Below are 20,876 nucleotides of genomic sequence, written 5' to 3'. Positions count from 1 at the left end.
TTTTGTAGGAAAATGCTTGTTAACTTGAAATTTGAATGTTAAAGGAACATGCCGACTTTTTGGGACTTTTGATTATTCACCGTATCCCCCAGAGTTAGAGAAGTCCATTCATACCCTTCTCATCTCCGTGCATGCCGTAACTCTGTCTGACGCACCCACCGCTAGCCTAGCTTAGCACAAAGACTGGAGGTAAATGGCTCCAGCTAGCATACTGCTCCCAATAAGAGACAAAATAACGCCAACATTTCCCTATTTACATGTTGTGATGTGTATAGTCACAGCGGGTACAAATAACAAGGTCACATGAGACACAGCCATCTTCTAACTGTATACATACTGGGAACTATATTCTCAGAAGGCGAAGCAGTGATTTACTCCAACTCTGAGCGAACTCTCTGCTCCTCACCACGGGGCTTCTTGTTCTCAGGCGCTGCGAGCAAATCACTCCGCCCAAGTAGCAGTGCTTCGCCTTCTGACAATATAGTTCCCAGTATGTATATAGTTCTGATTTGCATTCAAGCCTTCAGACCATTTTATATATCTCAATTTCAATTTCTAATCTTTGTAATTATACAAATGTTCATACTTGTGCAACAGCCCGATTTTGCTGGGTTTAAGTCCCTTGAAACATCATTGCTGTTCTGGTTTAACCTGATTAGCTAATGTTAGCGCTGCCGTGTTTCAGTTTTACAGGTCACTGAATATCCGTGTGGCTCTGGTGGGGCTGGAGGTGTGGAGTGACGGAGACAAATGCTCCATCACACAGGATCCGTTTACATCGCTCCACGAGTTCCTGGACTGGAGAAAACTCAAGCTGCTCCCGCAGAGACCTCACGATAACGCTCAGCTGATCAGGTAACCGCTGAGAGCCGGCAGGTGGAAAACACACTATGCGGTTTACCACTAGAATCAAGGCACTTTTGCTTCCAGGAAATTGTTTCGCCATTTCTTATTTTGAAACGTTGAAAACTGCATGAGGTTTTATTCACATATTTGTAGTTATTTTTTTTATCATTTTTTTTTATTGAAAATTTACCCAGGCTGATGTATGATGTTGTAAATGAACATCTGTGTCACATGACTTCCTGTTTTCCCACCTCAGTGGGGTCTATTTTCAGGGCACCACCATCGGCATGGCTCCCATTATGAGCATGTGCACTGCGGAGCAGTCAGGGGGAATCGTTATGGTGAGTGACATCTGTCAATCATTCCTGATGAATGATCATTTTAGAATGTTTGCATTGGGTCAAATATGGACAAACCCAACCATTGAGTAAAAAGAATTCATTCAAAAAACTAAACCAGCAGTTGGGTTTTTCCATATTTGACCCAAACATGGGTTGAAAGAATCCACCATTTTTTTGGAGTAGATGAGGTTAATCTATATTCTATATTTGCATATATATGTGTGTATGTATGTATGTATGTAAATGTATGTATGTATACATATATATACACACCAAAGAAACTTCATTTTGTCACATCATATCTCTGTTTTATGTATTTTAGTGGCATTGCAAGCTTCAGGTAGTTCAGATGAGGACTCTAACTCACTCAGCACAGACATCTAGAGGCGCTTCCACATAAATCAAACCAACACATTGATCGCAGCACACGACGATTACATTCTACTGAGACACAAAATCAAAGCATCTCTGAGATACAGAGCGTCTGTGGTCAGAGGAAAGAGCTTCATGAGTTCTTGCTCAGCAAATCATTTGAAGTTACAGCCATTAAACTGTTGACTTACTTATGGCTGGATACCTGACTAATAACACCTTCAGTTTAATGACACAAGCATTCGAAGGAAACCAATCGCTTTCGTTCTGCTTGCATAGAGTGTGTTTTTGGCTTTAAGGTTGGAGTAAATTGGACCATCTCAGTATTTGTGCTTCGATTGAGGATCCCATTATGTGGAGCTTCTCCATAATGTCGCATGCAGTTTCTACCAAAACATTTTATCTTCTTCAGACGAAACAACAAAAGACATGCATGTTTTCTTCATTGACTCATTCGTCTGAGGCATTTTATTCCCTTTGGCCGCCTCTTGCAGACTGGTTGCATGATAGACTTCTGTTTTTGCTGTTTGATTTAGTGGAGTTGCTGCTATAAAAGCCTCAACATTTCACAGAAGCATGGCACGATCTCATGACATTGTGTTCGGAGAGGTTTTGTCCTCATTTGACCAGTTCTCACTAAACATCATGAGTGATAATAGGAATCAAGCTTCCTGAAAATGCAATTGATGGTAAATGAGATACACAAATTATAGATGATTATGTTCAGCTGAGAATTCTCCAGTCACAAATTCACAAATGTTATCAAAAGAAGAGAAATGAGATTAAATGGAGACTTTTTCCTTGAGTCTCCTGCTCCTCTGATTTTTCTGCTGCAAAAAACACGCTAGTAATCTTAAATGTGTCTCCTCTAGAGTGAGAAAATTGTAACTTTTGCCAAAGTGCATTCAGATATAAGCATCCTTTAACCAATGAGGCTTTTGCAAATCCAATTTGCTGTATTCCCGCTTGGTTTCAAACTGATCTGGTTCTTTTCACATTCGCTAAATGGACTTTACACACTCCTGTCCTCCATCATAACGCTCCATCAGACTTCATCTAGTGTGCATTCACTGGTGCATCATTGCATCATTCATATTTAAATGGAAGTCATTGTCACACTTTTCTTGACAAACATGCATTCTTTCTATGCAAATAAAGCTCGTGATACGAGCCAGATTTATAAGCATCAGCATTTTTGCCCGATACACTTATTAAATGCTTGGAAAGCTGGCTGGAAGAAAAAGTTTATTGTCTGTAGCCAGCTAAAGTTTTATTTATTTTTTTGATAAAATGTATACCTTATATATTTTTTCAAAGAAGTCTATTTTGCTCACCAAGGCTGCATTAATGTGATCAAAAATGCAGTAAAAAACATAATATTGTGAAATATTATTACAATTTAAAAGAAGTGTTTTCTTTTTGAATATATGTTAAAATGTAATTTATTCCTGTGATCAAAGCTGAATTTTCAGCATCATTACTCCAGTCTTCAGTGTCACATGATCCTTCAGAAATCATTCGAAAATATGATGATTTGCTGCTCAAGAAACATTTCTCATTATCAGTGTTGAAATCAGTTGTGATGCGTCATGTTTTTGCGCAAATCTCGAATAGAAAGCTCATAAGAACATTATTTATTTGAAATAGAAATCCTTATAAATGTTTACTCGCACTTTTGATTGATTTAATGCACCCTTGATGAATAAAAGTATTAATTTCTTAATACTTCTTCTTGACCCTGAATCATTTGGTTTGAGTTTTTTTTTTTTTTTCTTAAATCATAAGCTCTGAAAGAGCATCTTCTGGGCATTAAAACTTTCCTCCGCTCAACTTTTTTTTCACAAACCACCTGACACGAATAATCACTCAGACGCTCAGAACTGAACTGAAGCTGGTGATTTTCTTCATTTTAATTTGATTTTCACGTGTTTGGCAGACGCGTCCTTACCAAAGCGACTTACAGGAATGACTGTAATTGTGTCTGTCCTGCCTCATCAGCACACACACACACACACACACCCTTCCCCAAACAAAGCCTGCAGAACGGTTTGGTTGTGTTCTGGCAGCGCTCGAGCAATTACAGCAGCGCACGGATCTTGAGTTATGCTGCTCTGACGGATTTGTGGAAAAGTAATTATAAAGGCCGTTAGTGTCTGCTCATTACTGATCTCATGTGAAACCGTTTTCTGAGAGAAAAACAAACGTGCAAGAGGAGAGATGTGGGGATAAATCTAATCTGGGGAGGGAAGGTGGAACAGAACGGATAACGCCTTTCGGCGCTCTGGGGTCACAGAGGAAGAAATTGCTCTTGTTTGTTTTAAATTGAAATTGATTGCTTATTTTAAATCACCAAGCTGCTTTCAAGAATGTGGATTGATTTCACTCTCCATATCAATGCATGTTTCCACCATGGAGAAAAATAAAAACAAAAAGAGGTAACTGCGACTTTATCTCACAATTCTGACTTTTTTTCTCAGAACTTTGAGATATATACGATATATACGCAATTATCGAATTGCGATAAGTAAACTTGGAATTCTGAGAGGAAAAAGTCATAGTTGAGAGATAAAGTCGCAATTTCTTTGTTTTAATTCCGTGGCAGAAAGAGAAAAACAGAATTTCGTGATGTAAACCGAGAATTCAGTAAAAAAGTCTACGTTTGGGGTAAAGCATTACCTAGTAAACATCAAGTAACTGGTAAACATTACTTATACATTTACAACAAAATATCTGGCTTACTTTTTCAAATATGTGACCCTGGACCACAAAACCAGTGACAAGGGTCAATTTTTTTTTAATTGAGATGTATACATCATATGAAAGCTGAATGAATAAGCTTTCCAATGTTGTATGGTTTGTTAGGTATGACAATATTTGGCCGAGATACAACTATTTGAAAATCTGGAATCTGAGGGTGCAAAAAAATCGAAACATTGAGAAATTCGCCTTTAAAGTTGTCCATTTATGTTGGCGAATACAATGTATTGTTGGCTATTGCCACAAATATACCCGTGCGACATGTGACTAGTTTTGTGATCCAGGGTCACATATGTATAATTACTTAGTTTTCGCATGTATTGGCTGACAGCTCTCCTTGTCCCCATGTTGATAGAAATCATTCAGAGGCGTTGTGTGCGCAGAGTAAACATGATGATTATTGTAGTTCTAGACTAAATGTGAGCATTTACTCATCTCACTTGCACAAAAACAGATTCAGTATTCCTCAAAATGAATAAAAACAGTGAAATGCAAACTCTGACTATTACGCAAACCTATAATAATTAAATCTGTTAAATTACACAAAACTACTTTGTGTTTAATCTCACTTTAACCAATGTCTTTGCTGCTGACCTTCGACGATCAGATTCAACCGTACTTATAAGTAAATAAGCATTTGTTTTATTTATTTTTGTTTTTGTTTTTATTGCTGAAGTAAGAGGTGTGTCCGAAATCACATACTCTCTCTCGTAGGTACTTATTTTGAAAAAGTAATTACTTCAGAACCGCTAAAAAAGTATGTTCTATATAGTATTAGTGTGTGTAGTATGAATGTAATCTGGACGCACTACATTAGCCATGTTGTCATTATCATGTGACCAACCAGCGTCGCTTCACTGCCAATTCATAAATCCTCTCCCATGGCCTCATGGGATAGTAAAGTGTCCATTGTATGCACAATTCAGAATCTCAACGGAAGTAGGTCATCCGGGTTCTTGCTGTGAATTCAGACATACTTCTTTTGTCACATACTGTTTTTCACCTACTATATAATAGGGAAGTATGTGATTTCGGATGCAGCCTAGGTCAAGCTCAGCCCATGACATCCAGAGAGGTGGAGCCGGATGTCATTTGGTTCTGCAGTGAGCACCACTTGTGCAGAGAAAGTCTTCCGTCGCACTATGGCGTCATACTGAGACATTAAGTTTTTGGAGCTTGGTTTCAAAATACAAATTTTTATATTTTTATAGTGCAATGACCTCTTATATGTCAAAATTCATGACATTGCATGCACACTTCAGAATCTCACCAGTAGAAGTAGGTCATCCGGGTACTTTTTTTACTACTCATTTATAAGTACTATGAATTCGGACATAATTCTTTTGCCAAATACAGTTTTCCTCCTACTACATAGTATGGAAGTATGCGATTTCGGATGCAGCCAAAGTGCTGAACTTTCTTCTCCTGCATCCTTTTCTTCTGCAATCCAGAATGGCAGCAACGCTGAAATGTACAGGCGTGAATTTGCATTTTCTTTTGCATTTGCACTTTTCGTGTGAAAGGGCCTTAACATTTGCCAAAAAAATAGAACTTATGTTTGTTTGTTTTTGTTAGTAAAGTAAGAACGAAAAAAAAAAAGTAGCGCAAAAGTAATATAACATTACTTTCCATAAAAACGAACTTAATCACTTACTTTTTTAGGGAGTAACGCAATATTGTAACACATTACAATAATTTGCCCCAACACTGGAATTGCGAGATGTAAACTCTCAATTGTTAGAAAGAAGGTCGCAATTGTTTTTTACTTTCTCGCTCTCTCTGTGTTTTAGGATCACTCTGATAACCCTCTCGGCGCTGCCGTTACTTTGGCCCATGAGCTCGGACACAACTTCGGCATGAATCATGACACGCCAGAGCGCGGGTGCGGGTGCAGAGCGACTGTGGACCGAGGCGGATGTATCATGACCCCCTCCACTGGGTGAGAGCTACCAAAAAATTCCATCTATAGACTTTTTTGGTGTTTGCAAACAGTGATGACGTTTTTTTTGTGGGCCTGGTGTCAGAAAGTGCCTGTTCTGCAGTAGCAGTCTATGAAAGCCAGAGAATAAAATAATTAAAAAGGTAAATGCAAGTTTATATCCCATATTTCTTACTTTTTTCTCAGAATTGTGATATAAATTCGCAATTGCGAGTTACAAAGTCCTAATTGTGAGATATAAAGGTTTTTTTTTTTTTTTTTTTTTACAATACCGAATGATGTCATCTAATGATGAATTTCTTTTAATATATTATTATCAACCCATTCATTCTCGGTATCACAGCTATCACAGCGTCCCGGGCCGCAGGTTGGGGAAACACCCTGGACACATAGTCAGTCCCTGTATTATGATTCCTTTTTAAAATAATATAAAAAAATAAAGAATAAAAGTTATTTAATATTAATATATTATTAAATATTTTAGTGCCATCTTGTGTTAAAAAAAAAAATAATAATAATAATATATATATATATATATATATATATATATATATATATATATATATATATATATATATATATATAAAATCAATATATTTTAAATATTAATAGATTATTATTTATAAAAATATATATATATATAAATCTATATATTTAAAATATTAATATATGTTGATGTTTTATTGTGGTGAATTGTTTTTAATATTAATATTTCTTACACATATGGATATATTTTGGTGCCATATAGAGGTGAATATTTAAATATTTAAAAAAATATATATCTATATATATTTTCTTGCTCATTAACTCATTTAAAGGAAGTAAGTGAGGTTTTACTAGAACCAAAAAATTCTTGCTAACACTTTATTTTGATGATCCCTTTTGAACATTATACTAACTATAAGTAACTTTGCAACTACATGTCAACTAACTCTCATTAGAGTATTAGTAGACTGTCTGCTTAATGTGTGTTAAGTTTTTTCATAATTTTTTTTTTTTTTTTCGTGAAAGTCAACAGGATTTAATGTTGTTTGGACACCACTGTTCCTCAAAATATCTTGTGTTCAGCAGAAAATCCTGTAACTCATCAGCTGACGTTATGAGCGTGAATCGTTTTCTTATTCCTTTTTACCTAGAATTTCATGTCACCTTCATCCGGCCTCCTCAGTATATGACGACTCCGTCTGTTTGTTAGAGGTTAGCTGTATTTCTGCCTCATTACTCTATAATGAGCTCCATTTGGTCATCTGCACAACAGCAGACTTCAACACCCCACCCGGCGGGACGGCATTAGCATTTAGCCACATGCTCCCAATTGACCCCACTGGTACATGTCTGATAGCTATTTCATAAACATCAGAGCTTGTGCAACTTGTTGGTGATTTATTGTCATCTGTTGTGCCGTTATACGGGACGCCTGGTTTTATGGGCAGATGTTCGGACAACTGAAAACACATGAAATTAAATGCATCCGTACAAAACATGGAGACAATTTTAGTTCATTCTGATTCAATTCTTGAAACAATAGAGGGTTTAGTTAACCTTTTTCAGGAATAAATTGCATCACACATGTTTTGGAGCTTTACTGATTAGAGTAAATATGTGCAGTCGTGGGCTATACACATATACATATATATATATATATATATATATATATATATATATATATATATATATATATATATATATATATATATATATATATATATATATGGAATAATTAAACATGTTATTCCAAGTTGTATTATATTATATTATATTATATTATATTATATTATATTATATTATATTATATTATATTATATTATATTATATTATATTATATTATATTATATTATATTATATTATATTATATTATATTATATTATATTATATTATATTATATTATATTATATTATATTATATTATATTATATTATATTATATTATATTACATTATAATCCATCAGTTCATTTTCTAAACCGTTCATCCGCTGTAAGGTAGCAGGGATTCTGTATATTATATTATATTATATTGTATTATATTATATTATATTATATTATATTATATTATATTATATTATATTATAAAAAGGAAAACGTCATTCATCTTCAAGCACACGTGTGAAACAAACGAACACGTATAGGTAGCACCTAACTTTATTGTTGAACTTCTGACTTTTTATTAGACAGAAATAGCAAAGAGTGACAAGAAATTGAGCACAAAACGAGGGGAAATGGGGTCAGGAATCAACATGCACAATGATTGACAGGCACTGGGCGTTTCTGACTGGCGAAGTGTCAGTGCTGTTATAGAAACTGGTGTGATTTCTCACGAGACCAATCTCAGTGGTATCCGTCAGGTAGCAGAGACATTTAATGTGTGCTATTCCAAGGAATTCGCTTGCAGCAGTTTTTAAGTCTGTAATAGCAGTTGTCTTGTTTAATTCTAGGGAATAAATCACACATTTGCAGGCCATGTTACATTTTCTCAGGAGGCAGATGGTTGCGCAGCGGCCAACTCAATCCCAGCATTCTCTAGTGTGTATCAGTTCATCTGCACAAGTGTTTTAGCTGGACTGTGTCCTGTGTGTGTGACCTGGACTGCACCCATGATAAACGCTCGATTATGTGCTCATAAAGAGGTGTCATGAAGAACCTGGCCCTGGTGACCAGACGAGAAAAACAGATCTCAAACAGAACAAGTAGAAAGAAACTTATTTGTCAGTTTTGTTCCACCTGCCTTCAGGCCTTAAACAAATGAGAGTCTGGAATCGAACAATTAAAGATGGATATTTTTTCCATTACTGCACATTAGTCTGTGCCTCCTCTCACAGAGCTTTCATAGATCAAAGTGTAAATGAATTTAACATCACAGCAGGTGCTCGTTTTGGAGCTTCACATCTGTATAATTGCATTAATTAAGACACGAGTGGTGAAAAATCCCTGTGCGATCTGAAGCAGCTTCAGGTTTGATGAATCTAATCTCAAGTAGCCAGACTTTATTTGCACAACGTGTGGTCAGAGACTTATTCTGAAGAAGAAAGGAAGAGATTGACAGCTCGAGCCACCAGCGTGATTTTTAATGTGATGTGTTAGAGAAGATAGATCTGAAATGAGTGTGAGTTTGAACTGAAGTGGAATTTAAAGGACATTCTCAGTTCAAATGGTTGAAAATTTCTGTTAATTTCTAAAGTTAATTTTAATAAATTGTGGTTAGAAACAAAAAATGATTTAAACCAGAAAGCCAGAGACCAAAGACAAGCTTTGACATAACAATCAAAAAATTTTAATACTTAGGGCCCTATTTTAACGATCTGAAACGCAAGTATCAAGTGCGAAACGCAAGTAACTTTGTGGGCGGGTCTCGGGCGCTGTTGCTATTATACCGGCGGGATAAATGACTCTTGCGCCCGACGCAAATCTAAAATGGGTTGGTCTGAAGTAGCTTCATTACTCATAGGTGTGGTTTGGGCGTAACGTGAAATAAACCAATCAGAGCGACATCTCACATTCCCTTTAAGAGCAGGTGCGCTTGTTCTATAGCGGATTGCTATTATAAAGGCGGATTTGCCAGGAGCGGTTCACAGCCGAGGAGACCGACGTTCTCATCAGGGCCGTCAAAGACAGAGAAGTGACATTGGGGATGGGAGAAACACACCCAAATTAGCTTCAGTTAAACAGGCGGATAATAATTTGGGTAAATGTGTTAGCTAGATTTATGCCTATTTTTCACATCTTCATGGAAACCACAATGATTTCCCTCGTGTGGAATCATTTTCCTTGTAATTACGTATGGTTTGCAAAAATGTCAACTGCTGCGTCTGTGTGTAGAGTAGAGAAGCAAGTGTATGCTGTTGTGCACACGCTACATTATGGCCAAGCATGCGCCCTTAAAACAGCATCTGAATAATGCGCCACTGACTTTAGACTAGGTTTGTCCTGGTCTGTGGCGGGATCGTTTTCTGAAACTGCAAAATAGCACCAGGGAACGTTTGCGCCGGAACACGCCTCCTCTTTTCGCTGAACCACCCCCGGAGCGCAAGTTCATTCCTTTATGTACCGACGTGCGTCTGTGGAAGGAAAAGTCTGCTGTGCGTCGGGTGCAAAATAGGAATGATACATGCATCGTTGTACAAAGTCAATTGCGCTGGGTGCAAGATAGGGCCCTTAAATCATTTTATTTCAGATGGATGAGGAAAATAAAGTGGATGGATTAGCTTTCACAGATAAGCACTTTAAAGAGAAAGGACAATCATTTATTCACCCTCATGTCATTCCAAACTTGTATGACAATACAATAAACCATTTTTTTTGGACTTCAGCATCCTTTAAAATATCGTTTGTGATCAGCAGAAGAAAGTCATGCAGGTTTAGAATGACATGAAGGTGTGTAAATGCACAGAGATTTCATTTTTGGGTGAGCTATCCCTTTAAATATCACTGTATGTGATATAGTGTAACAGAAGGACTCGGGTAGGCGACTCTCTATTCCTCTCCATTGTGCCCACATACACACACACACACACAGGTTCTGTGGCTCCTAACGCTGCAATATTTGTTCCTGTTTCTATAGAGTCTTTGGAAGCTGCTCATACCCTCATAGAGAACAAACCCCACTCACAGCGAGATGCTCTGTGCCCGTGGCACTGCTATTACTGTCACCTCCTGTTGAGCCCAATCCAGAGGAGGTGTTTTAAAAGCTTAGACACACTCGAGTCACTGTGGCTTATCGCTGAGCGCTGATCTCTAGGTTGGCATCAGGAGGCAAGAGAAAGCATCTGCTTATCTCTCATCCTCCCGCAGGCTTATGCCACCCTGGCACGGGTGTCGTGGGTACAGTTGGTCCAGCGAGCGGGGGGGACGATGCTAGCCAGATTTCCGTGCTTGCGTTTACCCCGTGGTCTTAGTAAGTGTGCCAGGAATGAAGCAAACATCACTCGTCTCTTCCACAGTATTCTGCTGCTCTGCTGCATACGAATGGCCTCAGCAAAGCCAACTGGATTCAGAAGCGAATGCTGAAAAGATAAAAGGTGCCCAGCTCTTTGTGTTTGATTTATTAAACACTTGTTACACGTTCAGTTTAAAGAGAAATGATAGTGCTGTCATCATTTGTTCATTGCAAACCTCTATAAAAGTCACACAGGAGAAAAGAAACACAGAACAGCGCCCTGGCAACCGCTCACATCATCCGATAGTGTTGTGGCACATGCTTTTTTGTCTCCAGAAATGTAAAACTCAAATTAGCAGATAATTTGCAGGTTTTACAACCGAGTATGAATTGCCATGCTAGTCCAGGCTGGTTTAGAGCTGGTTTAGAGCTGGTTTTCTGCTGGTCTACCTGCTAAACTGGCACCGCCAGGAATGGGTGACAAGTAGTAATATTTTCAATAATGATGTTGTATCTATAGAAATATGAATCTTAAATATATTTTGTTGCTTTTTATCTTTTCGCTAAATGTTTTACGTTTATGTAAATGAAGTTTATAAGATTATCCATATTCTGAAAGTGTTAGTTAATGATAAATATAAAACAGAAATGTGATCATTTGCATATTAGGCCTTTTAAATTGTACAAATGATGGCTTTCAAATATCATGGTAATTGAATATCATGACCCATTTTTGATTTCATAGCATTATTGGTTTCTTTGATAGTACTTGGAATTGGATCAAAAAGAAAGTACAGTAACTGAATCACCCACTTTTGGTAAATATCAACCTGGAGTGCGTTTCCCAAAAGCGTCGTTGGCCAACTATGTTCGCAAGTTCCGTCGTTATCAGCATAGTTCAACGAGTCTGTGTTTCCTGAAACCTTCGTTCCAACGAACATTCGCAAACAGCATTGCAAAATTGTGTGGTTGGTATGACAGCTGCTGTGGTTAGGCAATAGGCATCCACCTGTGGTTAGAAGCATAGTTTCTAGTTTGCATGACATGTGGACTCCAGGTTGATATTTACCAAAAGTGGGTGATTCAGTTACTGTACTTTCTTTTTGATCCAATTCCAATTTTTAATTTAGAATACATAAAAATGTCATTTACGTCTTTTAGTTTGTCAAGAGATTTAAAGCACCGTTTTTGAAGATTGCGTATGTGCGAACGTGCTCTACTATGTAAGAACGAGCCTATGATTGAATCTGGAAATAAAGCAAAATAACTGAGAAAAATTAGAAATAGTCCTCAAATGCCATGTCTGTAATTTATATCAAAACATCTAGGGCTCTATTTTAACGATCTGAAACGCAAGTATCAAGTGCAAAACGCAAGTAACTTTGTGGGCGGATCTCGTTTGTGGGCGCTGTTGCTATTATACCGGCGGGATAAATGACTCTTGCGACCGACGCAAATCTAAAATGTGTTGGTCTGAATTAGCTACATTACTCATAGGTGTGGTTTGGGCGTAACGTGAAGTAAACCAATCAGAGCAACATCTCACACTCCCTTTAAGAGCAGGTGCGCTTGTTCTATAGCGGATTGCTATTATAACGGCGGATTTGCCAGACGCACGCCAGGAGCGGTTCACAGCCGAGGAGACCGACGTTCTCGTCAGGGCCGTAAAACACAGAGAAGTGACATTGTATGTGGATGGAGAAACCCACCCAAATTAGCTTCAGTTAAACAGGCTTATGATAATTTGGGTAAATGTGTTAGCTAGATTTATGCCTATTTTTTCACATCTTCATGGACACAACAATGATTTCCCTCATGTGTTAATATTTTTCCTTGTAATAAATGGTTTTCTAAAAATGAGAACTGCTGCGTCTGTGTGTAGATGAGAGAAGCAAAGTGCATGCGTGTTGTGCACACGCTACATTGATTATGGCCAAGCATGCGCCCTTAAAATAGCATATGAATATCATGCGCAATGCGCCACTGACTTTAGACTAGGTTTGTCCTGGTCAGTGGCGGAATTGTTTTCTGAAACTGCAAAATAGCACCACGGAACGTTTGTGCCGGAACACGCCTCCTCTTTTCGCTGAACCGCCCCCGGGAGCACAAGTTAATTTCCTAATTTACCGACGTGCGTCTGTGGAGGGAAAAGTCAGCTGTGCGTCGGGTGCAAAATAGGAATACATGTGTCAGTGTACAAAGTCAGTTGCGCTCGGTGCAAGATAGGGCCCCTAGCGTTAATTCGATCTCAAACAGTTTAATTAAAATAAGGTATTACTCCACCACGTGCGTGACTTTATTAACCAACGTGGTTGAACGACCAATTTGCGACAATATGGTTTCAGGAAACAGTCGTGACTAGCTAGTTGATTTCTTCAACAATGCATCGCACTACGGTAGTTAAGCAGCGAGTTACGCCGTTGTTTGGGAAACGCACCCCACCATGGTTTGCAGTTCTTTTTAAGGGAAGCCGTATTTGTTAAGATAATTGAGACACCAAAGCACATCTGTTGGAAGACATACAGACAGATGGGATTTAAATGTTCATTTGTAAAAAAAATTATTCAACACAAACCAAAAATGATTAATTTCATGAAGTCATATCCTATGATGTGCTCTCTGAGAGGTGTTTGCTGCAGATGTTTGAGATCCAGACCAGAACCAGACGACCTGGACGGATTACCGCCGTTCCTATGTTTGACAGCATTGACAGATGTTTCTCGCCGCATGACATCTCGCAGCAGCCTCGCCACACGCTTCACAATCACATCAGAGCCAATCAAACACGCCTGTGCCAAACATTTTCAATAATTCAAGAGCTATTACCAAATACAAACTCATCACAATCACACAGGACTCGAGCAATCTTCAACTCCGAGAAGAAAAACAAACAACAACAGGCGTGTTATGAGCTTTCCGTCTGACGAACACGCATTAAAGTGTCCAGACTGTGCTTCATCTTTATGTTGATGTGTGTGACCATTTAAAGAAACAGCAGTGTGGTCTGAACATGACATCTGGCTGTGTTTGTGTTCGTGCAAAAGCACTGAGGCATCCTGGGACTGCGGTCAGTCTCTTTTTATTTAAATATATGAAACTTCTCTTATTCTAGTTATTTGATCAAAAATGAAATATGAAATATTGTGAAATATGATTACGAATATAAAAACTGTTATAATTATATTATAAAATGTAATTTATTCCTGTGATCACAGCTGAATTTTCAATGTCATTAGTCCAGTCAAAAGAACATAATTTATTTGAAATAGAAATCTTTCGCAACATTCATTCATTCATTCACTCACTCACTCACTCACTCACTACTCACTCATTCACTCACTCACTCACTCACTCACTCACTCACTCACTCACTCACTCACTCACTCACTCACTCACTCACTCACTCACTTACTCATTCATTCACTCACTCACTCATTTACTCACTCACTCACTCATTCACTCATTCATTCATTCATTCATTCATTCATTCATTCATTCATTCATTCATTCATTCACTCACTTACTCATTCATTCATTCACTCACTCACTTATTCATTCACTCACTCATTCATTCATTATTATTATTTGAATTTTTCATTATTCTTATACACAGTATATGTGTACATATATGAAGAGGGTTAGGGTCTGATTATTGTGCAATAATGAATATATAGTCTTTGCTCTATATAATTGCAGTTGTTTTATTCATTTAGATAATTTGTAGTGCTTCATTGTAACAAATTTCCATTTAACTTTTTAAAATTTCATTGAAAGCAAATAAATCTTTATTGTGATATTTGGCTAAACATGCACTGCAAATAACTTTAGTTACATACTAGGATAAGTAATAATAAGGATGTAAGAACATCTATGAGTGTCTGGGTGTTTAATACTCAACCTCCAGTTCAACAGCATATGTTGTATCTCAATCAATCAAACTGATTTAATCCTTCAGGATGTTTATCGATGTTATTCAGTGTGTTAATGAAACCAATGATTCAGTTCAGATCCTGCAATCACCATCACTAAATCTTCCTAAAGACCCTCACTGATCACAGATGGTTTCCACCATCATGAGCTCATCAGTCCAGTATCATAATATGTGCCATATGCTTCTCGCTGGGAGCTCTCATGTCGCTGTCAGTCAGAAATGTGGGTTGTAATTTCTCCCAGAGTCTCTGGCTGTGAGTTGGGCTGTTTGTAAACTCGAGATTTCATCATGTAGACGCTGCGGCTAAATATTTTGTTATGCTCCGCAGGGGAGCATTGATATTCTGAGTGGATTTGTGGGCCATTTTTACTTTGTGTATGTGTGTGTGTGTGTGTGTGTGTGTGTGTGTGTGTGTGTGTGTGTGTGTGTGTGTGTGTGTGTGTGTGTGTGTGTGTGTGTGTGTTTGTGTGTGTGTGATTGCAGTGAAATCATCAACACCATCCGTGGAAGTGTTTCTGTATAGTGTTACCCAGTGTTGAGTGTCTTGTGCAAACAGACTTCTATTTACTTATTGTAGAGTTAAAGCAATTTTATGCAAAATATTAATTTGAACATTTGATTCGAACATAAATTTATGTTGGCTGTGTGTGTACACAACCACTCTATCATAGTAAAAATCCACCCACTCTTTTTTAATCCCCATAAATAATAAGCAGTGTCTCAGAATAAGCTGTTTGCAGATTCTAGCAATGTGACGTGACATATGATTAAGCCCCGCCCACAATTGCTGACAGACTATTAGCATAGACCCGCCCTAAATGATCTGTAACCAGTCGCCATGTTTATCTCCTCGCCAGAGCATTTAACAGCAGCATTCAAGAAAAAAATGTATTCTTATTAAAGTTAATGAAGTTATTCAATCAAGCAATAGGTACTATATATTACGCTGCTTTTACTTTACTACACAGATCTAATATACACATGTGATTTCTTTACTTGCTGTTTACATTCTCGGACATAACCGACTGTGTTTATGTGTACTTTGTGTGTTTTTGACTTAACATTTTGTGTATTTGACAGTTTAAGCTCAATAAGACGTGAAAGAGAACTTAGTTTAATACTCACGGGAAGCGTCGTCTGACATCCAGCTTTCTGTGCTTCAGAAGCGTTCGGAAAACCATAGGCTATATCATAAGTTTAAACTGATATGGCTTTAAATCGCATGCAGATAATAAACTTTCATGATGATGAAGAACTGCAGTGTCACATGATCGTGACCGCAATATAGATGATAATCAAGTTTTGTTAAAAAAATTTTAAGAGTATCCAGGGAACAAGCTGTAGGCTCCTCCCCCTTTTGAGTGGGGAGCAGCGGCTCATTTGCATTTAAAGATACATGCACGAAAACAGCATGCTTTTCCTTTCACCCAGAAATTGGGTGTTTACAACATGGTATAATAAATTATCTGTGAGGTATTTTGAGCTGAGACTTCACAGACACATTCTGTGAACACCTGAGACTTATATTATACTTGTAAAAAGGGGCATAATAGGTACCTGTTTATTGTTTGAAGCGGATGTCATAACAAATGTCAGTAGACCAGAAAGATTTTAAAACGAGCGGTTTATTCATAAATTTAGTTCTCTAAAGATTCATGATAAGAAAGGCAGTCGATTCCATCACTGTCATATCCTCGTAAAACACAAAATTCTCAGCTTTGAAAATCTGATAATCCACACAAATCTGTGTTTGATGTATAAGATCCTCCATGACGCCGCTGCTCCTCCACTAAAAGAGTTCATATTTTTGGGCTCTGAAACAACAGCTCGAGCCACTAGATCTACAGTGCGAGGCGAATGCAGGATCCCTAAACGCAGGACAGCATTTGGAAACTATGCTTTTTCTTGTGTGGCCGCTCGTCAGTGGAATATGTTGCCTACAGAGCTGATAAGAAGCACAAACTTTTACACGTTCTCACGCCTGGTAAAGAAATGACTCTTGTCAAATCAAATTTGTACCCACATGTGACCGGATGTATGTATGTATGTGTATGGGTGTGTGTGTGTAAGTGTGTGTTTTTTTCTTTATCTGATTGTTGTGCATGTGAAGACTTGATTTTTTTATTATTTATATGGTCAATGTAAATTTCATTATTCATGTATGTATGATGTGTTATGTATTATATTATAACATCAGCCTGCCCAGGGACTACGGGTGGAAATTAGCTCTTGAGCTAAAACCTGGTACTATGCATCTCTCCCCTTGAGGTTAATGTTTATTGTACGCTGTCCCTGTTTCTCTAAATAAAAAATAAAAAAATCCATAAGCTCTTACCTTCATGCTGTGGAAATACAAACCGGAAAACAGAACACAACGAGAGCGCAGCGCTGCAAAGGGGCGGAGCTACATAAGAGCTATAGTTTTACATTTTCTGAAGAAAATAAGATGTTTGCACATACAAATCCCACCTCTACGATGCTGTTGTGGACTGTTGCTAGGTCGTTGCTGTGATGTTCTCAGTGTTTTTTAAAATGTTGTTTGGTGGTTGCTGAAGCATTGCTATGGTGGTTTTATCACATTTTGTATCGTTGCTGCTATGCTGTTTTGGGTGGTTGCTAGGGAGTTGCTATGGTATTTTCAGTAGTTTTGCTTTTGAGTGATTTTTAAGATGTTATGTGGCTGCTAGGGCTCTGTGAATGGTTGCTATTGTGTTCTGAGTGGTTTTTAGCATGTCGTTGGTGGTTGATTTGGTGATCTGAGTGGTTTTTAGTGTCTTGTTGGTGGTTGATAGGGTGTTGCTAGTAGTTGTATGTTTGTTTCTATGTGGTTTCTAGGTTGTAACAGTGATATTTGCGTACACAAACACTACAAACGAACACAAACCAGTCTATTAGAATCTTGGTTTGTTGGATAATTCAGTCCAAATGAATCTAAACTAGCCCATGTGTAATATGAAGTGTTAGTGCGCACACACACACTTCCCGCTGTCTCCAATTTACAGCTCAGAGAAGCTGGTGAATGCAGTCAGTGTGAATTTTTTTACAGGCCCAGGACTCATAAATATCTCTTATCTCGCTGTTTTTTTTCCCTCTGGGACAGGATGATGTAATTTCCTTGGCACTAGTTCTACTGGCTGATTGGTCCATTTATTTGTGCATATGTTGAATATCACAAGATTGAACTGTCAGTTTTCTTTCCAATCATCACTGAGGTCATATTTCTTCTTTCAGGTACCCGTTCCCTACAGTCTTCAGTACGTGCAGTAAGAAGGATCTAGCCGCGAGCTTGGAGAAAGGAGTGGGCATGTGTTTGTTCAACATGCCGGAGGTGAAAGTGCTCTACGGAGGCCAGAAATGTGGAAACGGATACGTCGAGGAGGGAGAGCAGTGTGATTGCGGAGATGTGGAGGTACATGAGAGCCTGTGTGTGTGTGTTTTGTGTGTAAAAACATATTTCATTCAGACGTTTACATGTTTCCCACAAGTGCCGCACATTTCCACTCTCTCCAGTGAGTCGTGCATCATTAGCAGTCGCGAAATAAACAGTTTCTGCAGCCCAGTGTTTTCTGCGAGCGTGCTGTGAGAAGAAGCACAAGATGTGGTTTGGGAATGAGACGCATCTGTCACACCGGACCGGGAGCTTTGGAGAGGACAGCAGAGAAAAGCCTGTGTTTGTGTCAGAGCGCTTCAGGTGTTTCCTGGGGAGTTAAATCTGTTCATTGATGTCTTTGCTGAAACGTTGCTGGCAGTGCAGTGTAGCATAGCAAGGACATAACAATGTTCTGTGTGTGTGCATCCATCAACAATGCTCATGTTTAAATTTATGTCACATGAATTTCCACGTAGTCAGCAGTCAGAAAGAAGCATCTGGGAAATTATTCAAGTACTTGAAAGTCTTGTACACATATGCAAATGTACTTGAGTCACATTTCAATTAGGACAAAGTTCTGGAGTTTTCTACACCTTTATCACCCCGCATTTATTTTTATAGCGCTTTATACAATACAGATTGTTTCAAAGCAGCTTCTCCGTACTAAATATAGAAAAGATATGTGGTGTATGGCCAGAAAAACTAGGCCCAGGATGCTGTCACTGCATAAAGCTATCAAAACATCATTGATTGTGCAAAATCTGTTGCAAAATCGTTTCTGTTATAATCAGTCTCTGTCATGACTCTGGGAGGTCACATGATAATGACAACATGGCGAATGTATAACGTCCAGATTGCATTCATACTACACACATTCATACTATATAGAATGATTGTGAAGTAATTACTTGTTCAAAATAAGCACCTACTCAAGAGAGGATGTAATTTCGACGCAGACAGAGTTTTCACTGTTATACTGTAGAGGGCAGTCTCTTCTGAAAGAGTACAGAACCTCTGCATCAAAACACAGGTGAAGAAGAAGCAGAAACATGCAATAAAAGCATTGCTTATGCATGTTGTAGTCTTTGACAAAAATGCACATTTCCTAGTTTTTTTTTTTTTTTTTTCAGTGTAAAAGATCAAACATGCTGGCGCTGGCTGGCAACTTTTTTTTTATTTTTTACAATAAAAATAGTAAAGTATGTAAATAAAAGAGTAAAGTATGTACAATAACTTAAAAAAGTTTGCAATCAGTAAGAATTTATTTTATGTTTATGAAATCTTCTGCTCACTAAAGGCCCTTGCACACTGAGTCCGAAATTAGCGTCCAAAATTTTCGCACATTAAAAAATAAATATGACCTCGCGTTATGTCAATCACGCTTACACACTGCCTCCGAAACTTTCGTCCGTCATAAAAAAAAATCGAATCAGGTTCGATTTTCTGCGTTTTTCGCATCCGTAGCAAGCATTTTGAACGGTGTTTTGACAATTCAGAGCCACCGAATCATGAAAGCAAAAAAACGCATGCGATAATTTCGGACTCAGTGTGCAAAGGCCTTAAGGCAGCTTTCAGTTAATCAAAATGCAGTAAAAACAGTAATGTTGTGAAATATTACAATTTGAAATTTGTTTCTATGTGTATATATTTTAAACTGTCATTTATTCCTGGGATCAAAGCTGAATTTTCAGCATCATTACTCCAGTCTTCAGTGTCACATGATCCTTCAGAAATCATTCGAATATGATGATTTTCTGCTCAAGAAACATTTCTGATTTTTATCAATGTAGAAAACATTTTTTTTATTTTTTATTTTTAATCATGGAATTGTTTTGAATCTGTGTGTCTGTAGGAGTGTCTGAATCCCTGCTGTAATGCCAGCACATGCACACTGAAGGAGGAGGCTGTGTGTGCGCATGGACAGTGCTGTGAAAACTGTCAGGTGACTCGTGACATCCATCATAATTCACCTTATTTATTGCACTTATTTTACAAAATAAGTAAATAAAAGTCCACATTATCCGAAAGCAATACTGATTTGTATTATTTAGAATAACATGCACTGATGAATCATTCGCAATAAGGCCAGGAACATTAAGAAATTGAGATGAAAGGACTCATATAAATAGATCATGATGTGTTTGTCTGTGTAGCTGAAGCCTCCAGGGACTCCGTGCCGTGAATCCAGTAACTCCTGTGACCTGCCAGAGTTTTGCACCGGCGCCGACCCACACTGCCCTGCTAACGTCTACCTGCACGACGGACACACCTGCCAGGGTGTAGATGGGCACTGTTACAACGGCATCTGCCAAACACACGAGCAGCAGTGCATCACACTCTGGGGACAGGGTGAGTACAGCGACACCCGCTGGCCTGGAGGAGCCACGGCTGCATCTGTGAAAACAGTTCGTACGCATCAGTAATGTCAATTCCTTTCCGTGAGAAATGTGT

At 38.1% G+C, this 20,876-nt stretch overlaps 1 protein-coding gene across 2 annotated transcripts in view; it reads left to right on the top strand.

Annotated features, from left to right (window-relative positions):
• adam12a (ADAM metallopeptidase domain 12a) overlaps window positions 1-20,876 on the top strand; it is a 113,535-nt gene that overhangs the window by 69,161 nt on the left and 23,498 nt on the right. For both annotated transcript variants that reach the window (XR_014032097.1, XM_081392828.1), the window contains exons 9-14: window positions 686-855; window positions 1,103-1,187; window positions 6,107-6,255; window positions 18,287-18,464; window positions 20,278-20,367; window positions 20,579-20,774. Coding sequence is in view for 1 of the 2 variants with exons in the window: in XM_081392828.1 (XP_081248954.1) it covers window positions 686-855; window positions 1,103-1,187; window positions 6,107-6,255; window positions 18,287-18,464; window positions 20,278-20,367; window positions 20,579-20,774 (868 nt within the window). In the remaining variant the exon portion in view is untranslated. The remainder of the gene's footprint in view (window positions 1-685; window positions 856-1,102; window positions 1,188-6,106; window positions 6,256-18,286; window positions 18,465-20,277; window positions 20,368-20,578; window positions 20,775-20,876) is intronic.

Source organism: Scardinius erythrophthalmus, assembly GCF_964197995.2.
Source record: "Scardinius erythrophthalmus genome assembly, chromosome: 18".
Classification (NCBI taxonomy): domain Eukaryota; kingdom Metazoa; phylum Chordata; class Actinopteri; order Cypriniformes; family Leuciscidae; genus Scardinius; species Scardinius erythrophthalmus.
This window is presented reverse-complemented; position numbering and strand designations above follow the sequence as displayed.